This window comes from Aotus nancymaae, unplaced genomic scaffold (genome assembly GCF_030222135.1).
Source record: "Aotus nancymaae isolate 86718 unplaced genomic scaffold, 86718_ANA_hifiasm-v0.15.2.pri h1tg000004l, whole genome shotgun sequence".
In the NCBI taxonomy this organism is placed as follows: domain Eukaryota; kingdom Metazoa; phylum Chordata; class Mammalia; order Primates; family Aotidae; genus Aotus; species Aotus nancymaae.
The window spans coordinates 19,174,961-19,189,008 of NW_026988415.1; the positions used below are offsets into that span (position 1 = coordinate 19,174,961).

The following is a 14,048-nucleotide window of genomic DNA, read 5'->3' on the forward strand; positions in this document are numbered from 1 at the left end:
ACCAAAAGCTGGCTAGTAGTTGGGATGAGGAGACAGAAAGATGGGAGAAACATGTTTATTTCTCTCCTTTTTTTTTTTTTGAGACACTGTCTCGCTCTGTTGCTCAGGCTGGAGTGCAGTCACTACACCTGGCTATTCTTTAAATTGTTTTGTAGAGACAAGGTCTCTCTATGTTGCCCAGGGTGGTCTCAAACTCCTGGCTTCAAGCAATTCTCCCATCTCAGCCTCCCAAAGTGCTGGGATGACAGGCGTGAGCCACTGTGCCCGGCCTATTTCTCATTTTTTAACTACTTAAAACGGTTTCCATATTCTGACTCCTTTGGGGTTTTGGAGAAGGGATTGGGGAAGCAAAGAGTTCATCCCCCTACTAAGGTGGTCAGAGTGTTATTTAGATCTAGGAGCCCCGAGACTCTCAGGACAGCAGTCTCTAGTGGTGCCTTTGTCATATCGACACGCTCTGGATGCTTGTTTGTCTCAGATTTTCCTGGGAATCCAATGATGTGCAGATAAACGTGGATGTGTCTAAGAGAGAGTGCATGTGTGCACAGCACGTGGGAGGGGGCCGAGCCCTCCAGGGGGCTGACCAGGGATGGTTCGGCTAAGGGAAACAACAGTCACTACTGGCCCAAGACAAATACCTGAATGAACATCCCAAAGCTGCTCTGCCCCTCAAGGACAGCGGCTTGGAAATGCAGAGCTGGAGGGAGGGAAAACAGAAAAGGCAGCCATCCTGCCCCAGCCTGGGAGAGGCTAGTCAGGCTGTGCAGGCCTAAGGCCCGTGCTCCAAGGTTTGGACCTGGGTAGAGGGTACCTGGGCAGGAGTCAAGATCTCCCGTGACAGCCTCCCATTACCCACCTCGCCCCTTACCTAGTCCTCCCCTTCCACAGGGACCTTTACTTAGGTCCCCTTTGTTTCTTTCTCCATCATCAACTACTTAGTTAACCTTTGTTGGATAAACAAATGAGCCCCTGGTTGGGAGCCTGGAACTGTATCTCTGGGAGTGCAGAGGTTTGGAACTAACCAGGGCCAAAGCTTGGGTGAGAGGAGGGAGCAGCCTTGGGCCAAGCCTTACTCCTGTTGGCTCCTGGCCAGAGTGGGGTTCTAACCATAATACAAACACAGCAGCCTCCAAGGGGGTTCAGAGCTACAACTGCCAGCTGCTCTGTGGCTCAGGCGGTCTGAAGAAGTCACTGCTAGAGCAAGGGCCAAGCTGTGATGTCACTAAGAGGCGGGGTTCCTTTATTCAGAGGTCAAGTCTGAGGAGATTCCTACTGAGCATGCCCAAGCTAGACTCCCCTCCTTTCCTCCTCCCCCTGCCCAACTCTGTAGAGCTATCTAACTGCAGACAAACAGCTGCTATCCACTAATGAGAAAATAAATGCATGTTGGCTTGTGGCCCTTGCCATGGGCCTCAACACCAGACACTTTCCAGAAGGGGCAGGTGAGGGAGGAAAAGAAACGAATGGAAGGAAGGGGGACCCTGGGATGCAGCAGGAGCATCACAGTTCCCACAGGCAAGGGCTGTAAAGAATGAAGCTTTGGGAAGCGTCCCAGGGGTTCCACTTTGATCACAAACAAGAAGAAATTGCAAACACAAAAGCAAAATGCTAAGTGTTACTTCGTTGCAACTGACATCCCACTCAAAGCACAGGTCAACACATTCTGCCCCCAGCTAGGTCTATTAGTGGGGTTGCTGCCCCACACAGAAGCCCACCTTAGATCCCTAGCTACTAAATGGGTCCCTATGGGCTCCCCAGGCCCTGAAGAGGATGCACACACTTGCAGTAAGGGGATAAGAGGAAATGGCCTTTGGGCTTTTTCAAGCAAACTGAGATTCTTGAGATCTTTGTTTATTTTATTTATTTATTTTTTTGAGACAAGAGTCTCGCTGTGTTGCCCAGGCTGCAGTGCAATGGCACAATCTCGGCTCACTGCAACCTCTGCCTCCCAGGTTCAAGTGATTCTCCCTGCCTCAGCCTCCCGAGTAGCTGGGATTACAGGTGTGCGCCACCATGCCTGGCTAATTTTTGTATTTTTAGTAGAGACAGGTTTCACCATGTTGGCCAGGATGGTCTTGAGCTCTCGACCTCATGATCCACCCACCTGGGCCTCCCAAAGTGCTGGTATTACAGGCGTGAGCCACCGCGACCAGCCAATTCTTGAGATCTTTGAAGGAAAGCATGTGAAGAGGGCAGATGTCCCTCCTGGGAGCTGTTCGGGGTGGAAGGAGATGAAGAGGACGCCCTCACAAGCTCAGGAATCAGAGGCTAGCCCCAAGGACAACAGCGTCAATAGGACCATGCTTACCGCTGAGAAAGCGCTTCATGGTGTCGCTGCTGGCCAGCTTCATGGCTGTCTGACCTGAGTAGGTAGCCAGTGTGGGATCAGCCCCATAGGACAGCAGGAGCCAGATGGTCTCCAGGTTGTCGTTGACCACCGCGTCATGAACTGGCCTGTTGAGGTGATACAGGGTGAGGATAACAAGGCCCAAGTGAGAACTGGGGTGTCTAGACTTCAGGCTCCCGCATTAGGGAAAAAAACTGAGCTGACCCTGAGGTAACCTTGGGGTAATATGGGTTAAGACTTAGGACAGGGGAACCACCGGTAGCCTTGCAACTCTCCACTACCACCTCTCCAATTCCTCCTCTCTCTATGCCCCTTCTTCCTCTCTCCCATTACTCTCTCTCTCTTATGTTTCCCCCACATCTTGGGCCAGTCCCCATGGCACAATGTAGCTCTACTGGTGGTTGTGGAGTTCACTAGAGAATGGGTCCCTGACCTAGGATAAAGGCAAGGCAGCTGCACGGAAGCTGGGCGCGGTGGCTCATGCCTGTAATCCCAGCACTTTGGGAGGCCGAGGTGGGTGGATCACTCGAGGTCAGGAGTTTGAGACCAGCCTGGCTAACATGGTGAAACCCCGTCTCTACTAAAAATACAAAAATTAGCTGGGTGTCACGGCAGACACCTGTAGTCTCAGCTACTTAGGAGGCCGAGGCAGAACTGCTTGAACCCAGGAGGCAGAGGTTGCAGTGAGCCAAGATTGTGCCACTGCCACTGCACACCAGCCTGTGTGACAGAGCAAGGCTCCATCTAAAAAATAAAAATAAAAAAGAGTAGCTGCAGAGTGATACGAACTGAAGGCCCTGGGTGACTCCCTGAGAGCAGAGGTGAGCAGAAGGGCTCCACACGGCAGGCAGAACCCAAGCGGAGCACCCTCCTGGATCTGCAGCTCCTGTCTCTAATTTGCCCAGGAAGTAGGCAAGTAGGCCCTCTGGTAGAACAGAGGATAATGGGTACAATTTCTCTAAGACATAGCAGGTCTTACAGTGTCTAGAGATCAAATTTCAAAAATCAAACCTGGAATATTACCCTCAGGTCAGCCTCCCAGTTCCTATTCTGTCTGAGATAGGTCCCCCACCAGGATGAGTTGAGGGCAGCCCGAGTGGTCTTCCCGGTGACAGCTGCACGTGATGGAATGATCCCTAGACAACCGCAGCCTCCCCTTAGTAACCAATGTGGCCTGGCCAACTGGGAACTAGCTCATTGGCCCCTGCCCTAAACTGGTTCCCTCTTGAGCCTGTAGAAGTCTTTCCAAGCCGGGCGCAGTGACTCATGCCTGTAATCCCAGCACTTTGGGAGGCTAAGGTGGGTAGATCGCCTGAGGTCAGGGGTGCGAGAACAGCCTGGCCAACATAGTGAAACCCAAAAAAATTAGCTGGGCATGGTGGTGGGTGCCTGTAATCCCAGCTACTAGGGAGGCTGAAGCAGGAGAATTGCTAGAACCTGGGAGATGGAGGTTGCAGTGAGCCGAGATCACTCCATCGCACTCCAACCTGGGCAACAAGAGCAAAACTCCATCTCAAAAAAACAAAGAAGTCTTTCCAAAACTCCTCCTGTCAAGGCCTCTCTGCAACCCGCAGTCTGGTGTGCTGTGAAGGTTCAGGTTGTAGCAAGGTCTTTTTTGAGATGGAGTCTCACTCTGTCACCCAGGCTAGAGTGCAGTGATGTGGTCTCTGTTCACCACAACCTCTGCCTCCCACAAGCAATTCTCCCACCTCAGCCTCCTGAGTAGCTAGGATTACAGGCGCATGCCACCACACCCAGGTAATTTTTGTATTTTTAGTAAAGACAGAGTTTCACTATGTTGGTGAGGCTGGTCTCAAACTCCTGACCTCATGATCCGCTGCCCACCTCAGCCTCCCAAAGTGCTGGGATTACAGGCGTGAGCCACCACACCCAGCCAGTGAGCAAGGTCTTTTGAGTGAGGGGCTGAGATGGGAGTGAGGATGCGAACTGGGGGAGATGCAGCCCTCTTGCCTCGTGCCGTCCTGCGCGCTGCAGTTCACGTTGGCCCCATGCTCCAGCAGGATGTTCAGGATGTCGGTCCAGCCCCGAGAACAAGCCTCATGCAGGGCTGTGTAGCCAGCATTGTCACGGTGATTCACGTCCTCGCTGTCTTTCTGGAGGCAGTAGAGAACAACATCCTGTGGGGACAGGGACAACTCCATGAGCAAAGAGAAGGCTAATTCTTGAACTTATCCTCCTGAGACTCAAAGCTCCCCAAATATTTGAGGAATCTCAGAGCCTGCCCTTTATAGCAGGGTCACACTTCAAAATCTTTCATTAACAGCGTCAGTTTTGAGCCACCATTGCCAGGACCCCAGCTCTGGGCTGTTTCCTTGGCAGTGGAGAGATTTTTATATATATATACGCAGTTTCACTCTTTTGCCAGGCTGGAGTGCAGTGGTGCAATCTTGGCTCACTGCAGCCTCTGCCTCCCAGGTTCAAGTGATTCTCCTGCCTCAGCCTCCCTAGTAGCTGGGGCTACAGGCACACGCCACCATGCCTGGCTAATTTTTGTATTTTTAGTAGATGGGGTTTCACTTTGTTGGCCTGGCTGCTCTTGAACTCCTGACCTCAGATGATCCTCCCACCTTAGCCTCCCAAAGTGCTGGGATTACAGGCATGAGGCACCATGCCGGCCTGTAAAGACATTTTTTATGGCCAAGGACACTCATCTGGATAGTGGCTGTTGAGGTGAGGTCCTCAGAGAGGCTGACCTGCCTGCCCAGAGCTCAAGCACTCAGACCTCGACTCCCTGAGCTTGGCCAGCCAGCCCCAGACCAGGGAAATGAGACGTGGTGGAGAGCACAGCGTCTGGTGGCAATTCAAGAATAAGGAAGACAATTGTTTTAAGGATTATTCCTGGATGCCAATCTCAGCAGGACCAATGTTCAAGCCAGGACAGTCAGTTGTAGCCCTCTGCTCAAATCAGAATAATCCAATAGGCTGGGCGCGGTGGCTCATGCCTGTAATCCCAGCACTTTGGGAGGCCGAGGCAGGCAGATCACCTGAGGTCAGGAGTTTGAGATCAGCCTAGCCAACATGGCAAAACTCCCTCTCAACCAAAATTATAAAAATTAGCCGGGTGTGGTGGCGCATGCCTATAATCCCAGCTACTCAGGAGGCTGAGGCAGGAGAATTGCTTGAACTCAGGAGGCGGAGGCTGCAGTGAGCTGAGACTGTGTCACTGCACTCCAGCCTGGAAACAGAGCAAAACTCGATCTCAAAAAAAAAAAAAAAAAAAAGGATAACCCAATAGTGCCATTCATCCACACTTTAATGACTTGCATTCCTTGGGTTGAGATGATGATATGACTACAGGTGGGATCCCAGGGACCTGAAGCACCCTAGCTCGCATGGGATGAAGCTGGGTGAATGAGCTGAGGCGGGAGGGGAGAGGGTGGCAGCGTTAACGGCTGCCTGGCTTTCCAAACAACGGACCCCACCACTGGACCATTGCCAGTCCTCTCTGGGGCGCTGGGGAGATGGGCCATTCTACCCTCCTGCCTGGCCGCTCACAGGCTGGCTGGCTAGAGCGACTGTATAGCCTTTGTCAGGGGTGCTGCCGCCAGTATATAGAAATTGTCAAGCTCCTTTACCAGGGAGAAAGCACGAGACTTCCCACCCTCCTCACCAGCACAGATGTTTGCCTCTTCCCCAAAGCCCAAGAGGGCTCCTTCCACCCTCCCCGACAGGCTGCCCTAATGCTCCAGCCCTGTCCCATTGAGCCCTCTGATGGTTTCCTGTTTGCTGGTTTTGCCCAGGGTACAAGACAATTAAATTAACCTTGACGGCAGAGATTGGTCTTAATTTTTGTTTTAGGTCTCCCTCGGCAGCTATCCAGGCACCCACACTGAATGCCTGGGTGCTCATGAAAGATGGGCTGCTTGGCTGGGCACAGTGGCTCACGCCTGTAATCCCAGTACTTTGGGAGGCCGAGGTGGGCGGATCACCTGAGGTTGGGAGTCGAAACCAGCCTGACCAACATTGAGAAACCCTGTCTCTACTAAAACTACAAAATTAGCCAGGTGTGGCTGTGCATGCCTGTAATCCCAGCTACCAGGGAGGCTGAGGCAGGGTAATCGCTTGAATCCAGGAGGCAGAGGTTGTGGTGAGTAGAGATCGCACCACTGTACTCCAGCCTGGGTGATAAGAGCAAAACTCCATCTCAAGAAAAAAAAGAAAGAAAAGAAAAAGAAAAGGAAGATGGGCTGCTTGCCAGTGAGACACTGTCACGTCAGCTCCCCAGGGCTGACCAGCCTGGCTGGGAGTGTGGCTGGTGTGAAACACGTCAGGTATAGGGATAGAGAGCCTTAAAACCAAAGGCACACTCTGTAACTAACCCAGCAACTCCACTGCTAGGAGCAAACCCTGAGGAAATACTCCATATGGTGGGCAAAGATACGCACTCAACAAAAAGTGGGGAGCCGGGCACAGTGGCTCATGCCTGTAATCCCAGCAATTTGGGAGGCCAAGGCAGGCAGATCACCTGAGGTCGGTAGTTTGAGACCAGCCTGACCAACACAGTGAAGCCCCATCTCTACTAAAAATGCAAAATTAGCCAGGCATGGTGGTACATGCCTGTAATCCCAGCTATTCAGGAGGCTGAGGCAAGAGAATTGCTTGAACCTGTGAGGCGGAGGTTGCGGTGAGCGGAGATCACACCACTGTACTCCAGCCAGGGCAACAAGAGCAAAAATCTGCCTCAAAAAAAAAAAAAAGTGGAGAACAATGGAAATGTCCAGGGCATAACTTAATTATGGTGAATGAGTCAGTTTTGACCTACCCTGGCACTTGGGAATCAAAAGACGTTGGTTTGAATTCAGACTCTTATGTACATAGTAGTTGAGTGATCTTGGACATATCATTGAACACTGCAAAGCCTTTATTTTCTCTCCTATAAAATGGGGATAATAAATCTACTCCATTGGCTTACTGTGGAGATTAAATGATATAAAGTAATCAAGGCTCTTAACATGACAAAAGAAGTGCTCAATAAATGCCAGCTTCCTTTCTTGCCTACTTTCTAATCTATAGGGAAGCAGTATAAGGTGGGGTTAGCTCAACCTCGCCCCTCAAACATACTCCTGACCCCTCTGCCAGAGACTGAAATGAGGAGAAGCTGGAGGAGGAGATGAAGAGTGAGCAATAAATCACCCTTCGTTCCTTTCTGAGTTGGGAAACCACCATACAGAGAAATTCAAGACAACGTGGAAATCCAAAAAGTCTGTTCCTGGTCTAGGAATATACTGCATGATACCGTTTCAATTGCATTCATCCCAAACTGACATTCAAATAAGCTTGCATTCTCACACACTGAGATCCGAGGGATGAGGGGCAAGGCAGCCCCAGGGCAATCTGGGCAGTGGAGGGAGGCCAGCCTTTGTTCAAGCACCAGAAGAGCCCATGGAGAAAAGCTTCTTCATGGATGCTCAGGCCAATGGCACCCTGTAGTCAGTGGAGAAGTCCCTTACCTTATAGCCAAGGCGTGCCGCCCTCTGCAGGAGGGTCTCACCAGCATTTTTGTTCACTATGAGCCGACGCGCCTCTGGGGGAATCTGCCGGGCTGTAGGTGACTCCGAGGCCTCCTCTGAGCTGGCACTTCGGGACTTAGAGGGTGTACATGGTTCTGTGGGTTTCACTGGAGTGGGAGATTTGGGAGATCGTGTCTTCTGCTGGCTCCAACGACCTTTACCCTGGAAAGCAGAGATGCAGTCCTAGGTCAGGTCAGGTAGCTTATCTGTTCCCCAGGGTCATCGCTGCCCAGTGCCAAGGCCATCTCACCTCATCTGTGTCCGTGCTGTACTTTGCTTACATTACCCCAAATGGCCGAGACTACTGTCAGGTTTGAGGCCAGACACCAACCATGTGAAGTCCCTCCAGTATGAACACAGGTTCCCTTGACTTTCTAGCCAGTGGGGAGATATGAGGAGAATCAAATGCTCAACCCCATAAACCAAGGAATGCCACAGGGATTGTAAATCAGAGATTGAGGGGATATCCCAGCTTCTCTCAAGACTCTGCATGCCTTCTTTACCTGCCTCAATCCCCATTTATTGAGGTTTTTACAAGTCCTATCTGTAAATAGGCAGAAGCAAACTCAGAGTAAAGAGAAATGAGACAGCTATCTTTTTTTTTTTTTTGAGACTGAGTCTCACTTTGTCGCCCAGGCTGGAGCGCAGTGGTGCGACCTCTGCTCACCACAACCTCCACCTCCCAGGTTCAAGTGATTCTCCTGCCTCAGTCTCCCAACTAGCTGAGATTACAGGCATGTGCCACCACGCCTAGCTAATGTCTGTACTTTTGGTAGAGACGGGGTTTCACCATGTTGGCCAGGCTGGTCTCGAACTCCTGACCTCAGGTGATCCACCGGCCTGGCCTTGGCCTCCCAAAGTGTTGGGATTACGGGCGTGAACCACCGCACCTGGCCACATTATTACAACAAATATTTGTTGACCTGATTCAAGCCAGGCATGTGCAGAGCCCTGGCTGGCCAGAAAAGTTGCCTAGAAAGACATCAAGTCAGGAAAGGAGCAGTAGAGAAGAAGAGATGAGGGCTGGGGGCATTTCTTTCCTCTGGTCAATCCCAAGACAGCGAGAAGCCATGATCAGTCCCCATCCTGAAAGGGCAGAGAGGTACAAGCCCTAGCAGGAAGGCACTAGCTATGAGGGTACAAAGCCGCTTTATCGCCAGGAGGATAGAGTGTACAATGGCAGGACTGGAGGATGCTGGGTAAAGTACCTAGGGTTTCGCTAAGCCAAGCCAGGAACAAAAGGGTGACTCTCCCTTCTGGGGGCCAAAGCTGCCAGAGAGCAGCAGCGAGGCAAACTGCCTGGGAGGAGGAGGAGCAAGAATAAGTGGGGGGATCCCTCCCCCTCCTCCTTTCCCCTGGCTCTGAGCCCCTGTGGGAAGAAGCCCTTGGTCAATGCCCTGCTTTTAGCGTTGCAGGAGCGTTCCCTGCCCTCCCCCACCCTTGCTTCCTGCTACAAAGCCCCGTGCCATGGGGGCAACCAGAGCAGGTGGTGGTGACTGGGAGAGAAAGGAAGGCCATGGGGAGGGACAAAAACCTCTCCAGGAAAACATTGCAGCAGACGCACTGCCAGGCAGAATAACCAGACAGAAGCATGTGTATGTGCTGCTAAATCTCCAGCGCTGGTTACCTTTGTGTGGGCCAGGGCCATCCATCTGAGTGTCTGGGGAGGCATTGGGGAAGGGGAGTGGGAGCAGGAGCCTGTGATGCCCACCTTTTGCCAGCGCTACTTGGGGTGGCAGCATTTTCTGTCCAACTGCCCCCTACCCCCCCAGTGTCTCCCGGATACAAACAAACAGAAGCCACCCATTCAGAGCCTGAGAGACATATGGAATGAGCCAGGGCTCCAGAGGCAGACAGGCGTGCTTCACGTCCCAACTCTGTCCTCAGGACCACCCAACAACCTCACACGAGTCCCTTAACCTCCTTGAGCCTCAGTTTCCCTGCTACAAAATGAGGGTAATAAAGGTGCCTACCTCCAAGTGCCACTTCGGGAATGAAGAGTGATAACATGAACGAACTGCTTAGCACAGGCCAGAGTTCCCTGCTCTTTCCCTGGGCCCCTGTCCTCCCACTCTAGGGGGTCAAGAGAAGGAACGCTGCCACCCTGCCACACCGTGCCACTGTTCCCTCATTCTTGCTTCCGCCCGAAGCACAATGATGCACAGCAACCCTCGGAGAACACTTTATGGTTATCAAAGCCTGTCACAGACATTGCTTCCTTTGTTCCCCCAAGCACCCATGTGAGACAGAAAGGGCATGAAGCAGCAGCTCCATTCTTCAAGATGAGGAAATAGGCTCGAGTCTTGTCTGAGCTGGAAAGAGGTTCTAGGAGGGGGAAGGGGAAAGGAGAGGAGATGAGATGAGCACCTGGGGCTCCCACCTCTTGCTATTGCCATTTGGGGATCCCAGTAAGAATCACGACCACCAAAGCGCCAGGCATGATGGCTCACGCCTGTAATCCCAGCACTTTGGGAGGCCGAGGTGGGCAGATCACTTGAGCTCAGGAGTTTGAAAATGGCTCGGCCAACACGGTGAAACCCCGTCTCTACTAAAAATAGAAAAATTAGCCGCTCGTGGTGGCAGGTGCCTGTAGTCCCAGCTACTCACAAGGCTGAGGCAGGAGAATCGCTTGAACCCAGGAGGTGGAGGTTGCAGTGAGCTGAGACCGTGCCACTGTACTCCAGCCTGGGCAACAGCGTGTGACTCTCTCTCTCAAAAAAAAGAAGAATCACAACCACCAAAACAAGCTGAAGATGGCTTTTTGGTTTTGGCTGTCAATGACAAACACATATTATAAGTATACATTTGAACCTGGACTTTCACTTCTCTCAAATGTAAAGTTCACCCAAGTTAAGGACTGATTTTTCTAAGGATACAACATGCAACCTAACACCAACAGCATGAATATCAGACATAAAAGAGATGTTGATTTGGGATGGGAGTTTTAGGAATGCTTGCCTGGCATTGGTGAATGCCTGCTCACTCGCTCCTATGCTTCCACGAGAAGCTAAAGAACTGAGGAGCAGGGGAGGGGAAGAGTAGCTAGAACCTGGGCCCCAGTGGAATTCCTTCAGCCCCACCCTCAATCAACCTTTGTCTGGGACCTTACAATCCTTTCTCCTACAAGTTGTTTTCCACCTTGATTGACTCACAAAGTTCCATGATTTGTTTCCAGTAAGTTAAACCCAGACAAAAGCTTCTTGATTGGATGTTAGCAAGCTACTCAGGACAACATCCTGCCATATGCTTTAACTCTTCCTTAACTCAAAGAAAATCTAAAGATTGTAGAGGAGGCCGGGCAAGATGGTTCACACCTGTAATCCCAGCACTTTGGGAGACCAAGGCAGGTGGATCACCTGAGGTCAGGAGTTCGAGACCAGCCTGGCCAACATGGCGAAACCTTCTCTCTACTATAAGTACAAAACTTAGCCAGGAGTGGTGGCAGGCGCCTGTAATCCCACTACTCAGGAGGCTGAGGCAGGAGAATCGCTTGAACCCGGGAGACAGAGGTTGCAGTGAACTGAGATCACGCCACTGTACTCCAGCTTGGGCGACAAGAGTGAGACACCATCTCGAGCGAGACGCCGTCTCAAAAAAAAAAAAAAAAGATTGTAGAGGAAAAGCCATCATGGGCCAGACCTTAGTTAACCATAACTTTAGTTTCCATTCTTCAAATCCACCCCCACCCCTCAAGTTTGAGAATGCCTTACTAAATATGGGTTAATTTGATCCTCCCCATCCCCTCCCTCCCTCCTGCCTCCTCTGCCCCACACCTTGTACAATCCCCCTTGATAGCAATGCACCTTTGCCTCTTCTGAGACGTTTGCAATGTGCTTGGTCTTGCACTTTCGTTTTCCTGATGGCTTTTCTGAATTTTCAAGGCAGGCTGGCTCCTCCAGGTTATTTGGGAGGAAACCATTTGGTGAATCCGAGATCCCCTGGGCTTTGCTGGGCAAGAGGAGGTTCCTGTTCCTGAGGCGGTGCTCCAAACTTTGGGAGGAGGAAGTCTTCTGCTTACGGGCCTTTAAATCTGAAGGCAAGAAACAGGAAAGAATGGATATCAGAGAAATGGAACACAGAAAAGCAATGCCTTCCTCTAAGATTAATCAGAGGACTTTGGGGATTAGAACTGCAGTGCAAAGTTGTATAACTATCAGCTATCAATATCTAGTGCAGCGCTGACTATACCACTAAATGCTTCTTGAATGAACACACTGTACTTCAACATCAAAGTCCCTCCTCCACAAGCAGGAGACAGCTCCCAGCCCTGCCAGCAGGGGGCGGCCCATCTGGCCAGCCCCAAGATGAGGGTAATTTTAACAGGATTTTTCCCATAACCCAGAGCAAATCAGAATTCCTTTTCACTTTTTTTCCCATTCCCTTTGTCTCTTTCTCCAGTCCTGTATGAAAGCAAATCTGACGGCACTGCTGATGTTAAATATCAAGTACACGGGGAACAGGGAGGAGAAGGTAGAGGGCTGCCTTCATGGCCTCAGCTTTACCCACCTAACTGCCCCATTTGTCACTTTCCGAGGACACAAAGATCAAAGCTACAGGAACTCCCTAAAACTAGAAAGCACCATGAGCCTACTTAGCTGGCAGTCAAGGGCAGAAACCTCCTGCCCTTTCTGGGTGAAAATCAAGTCACTGGTGTCACTGGAACACACTAGCAACATCTCTAATTTAGCCACAGCTTGCTGAACAAAGCACATTCTAATTTCAAAGAGGCCTGCCGGGAACTCCATTATCAAGAGCTTCATCCCACAGGGTCTGTCCTAACCCCATGTGTAGGGGCGACTGATTGTGTGTTTAGGCTCGTCTCTCAAGATCACTACTGCTTGGCTTGGCCATCAATAGTGTGACTGGCTGGGCACAAGTCCTAATTGCTCTGAGCCTCAGTTTCCATATCTGTAAAATGGGGAGAATATAATCTACATCACAGGAGTGGTATGATAATTAAATAAGGTAATACATGCAAAACCCCTTTCAAAAAATGTTATAACAAGTAAGGCATCAATACTGTGTTATAACATCAATACTGTGTTATTTAAGCACAAGCTCTTGAGGTAGAGCCATGCCTACATGTTATCATCCCCAAAGGAATGAGCACCATGCCTAAAAATTGGTGAAATGAAGGGAATGAAATCGAAGAGTCCTCAATTCACCTCCCCCAACCCTGACACGGGCTCTCACGTGTGACATTGCCAAAGGCAGATCCAGATGTGGGAATCATCATTCCAGCATGAGGAGTTGGCTCCAGTTTATGCATAGTTGCTGGAAGGCCAGCTGTCATGCCACCTTTTCTCCCAGCTAGCTCCAGGCCACTAGTGGGGCCCCACAACCTGTCTGGGAATTGCTGTACTACATGGTCTCTAATAGCACTTCCAGCCACAATGTTCTAAACTCGGGCTTTTGGTGCAACACATTTGGGCTGAGGCAAAAGAGGAAGGAACAGAACCATGCCTTGTGAGGACCCCAGGAAACATGAGGAAGTCATATTACAGTGTTCAGTGCTACAGGCAAAGAAATGGCCCCCCACCTTGTTTACCCAGGGCAGGGCAGGCTCTGGTGTTTGTTCAATTGCAGAGAAGTGAAGGCTTTATAGTAGCCCACAAAGGACTAAAGAACAGAGGTGGCATGTGTGTGAGTGGAAGTGGTTCTTCCTACCTGCTCTGCAGGTCAAGAAGGGAGATAATCAAGACCGGGATGAAAAGAAAAGTCAGAGGGCACCGGGCGCCGTGGTTCATGCCTGTAATCCCAGCACTTTGGGAGGCTGAGGCACGTGGATCACAAGGTCAGGAGTTCGAGACCAGCCTGCCAAGACGGTGAAACCCTGTGTCTACTAAAAATCCAAAAAAACATTAGCTGGGTGTGGTGGTGGGTCCCTGTAACCCCAACTACTCAGGAGGCTGAGGCAGAGAAATGCTTGAACCCAGGAGGTGGAGGCTGCAGTGAGCTGAGATTGGCCTTTGCCAAATTCCTGCACGAAGATGGCATTATCAGAACTGGAGGAAAGTGACCAGACCACACGCCAAATCCAGCTGCCTCAAAGCAAAACCCTTAGACACAACCATGGAGGAAGAATGACCTACTTTCCAATAACTAGAGCTGCCCCCAAATCAAGTAAGATGCCTTGATGGGTGGTAGTCTCTGCATTATTGGAGGTGTGT

The 14,048-nt window shown here is 50.9% G+C and overlaps 1 protein-coding gene across 8 annotated transcripts in view; it reads right to left on the reverse strand.

The window, feature by feature from the left end:
* Positions 1–14,048, reverse strand: part of BCORL1 (BCL6 corepressor like 1) — a 76,872-nt gene that overhangs the window by 16,392 nt on the left and 46,432 nt on the right. For all 8 annotated transcript variants that reach the window (XM_012458731.2, XM_012458730.2, XM_012458739.2 and 5 more), the window contains 4 exons: positions 11,682–11,908; positions 7,819–8,040; positions 4,319–4,485; positions 2,309–2,454 (listed from right to left, as the gene is read on the reverse strand). In XM_012458731.2, the coding sequence (XP_012314154.2) occupies positions 2,309–2,454; positions 4,319–4,485; positions 7,819–8,040; positions 11,682–11,908 (762 nt within the window). The remainder of the gene's footprint in view (positions 1–2,308; positions 2,455–4,318; positions 4,486–7,818; positions 8,041–11,681; positions 11,909–14,048) is intronic.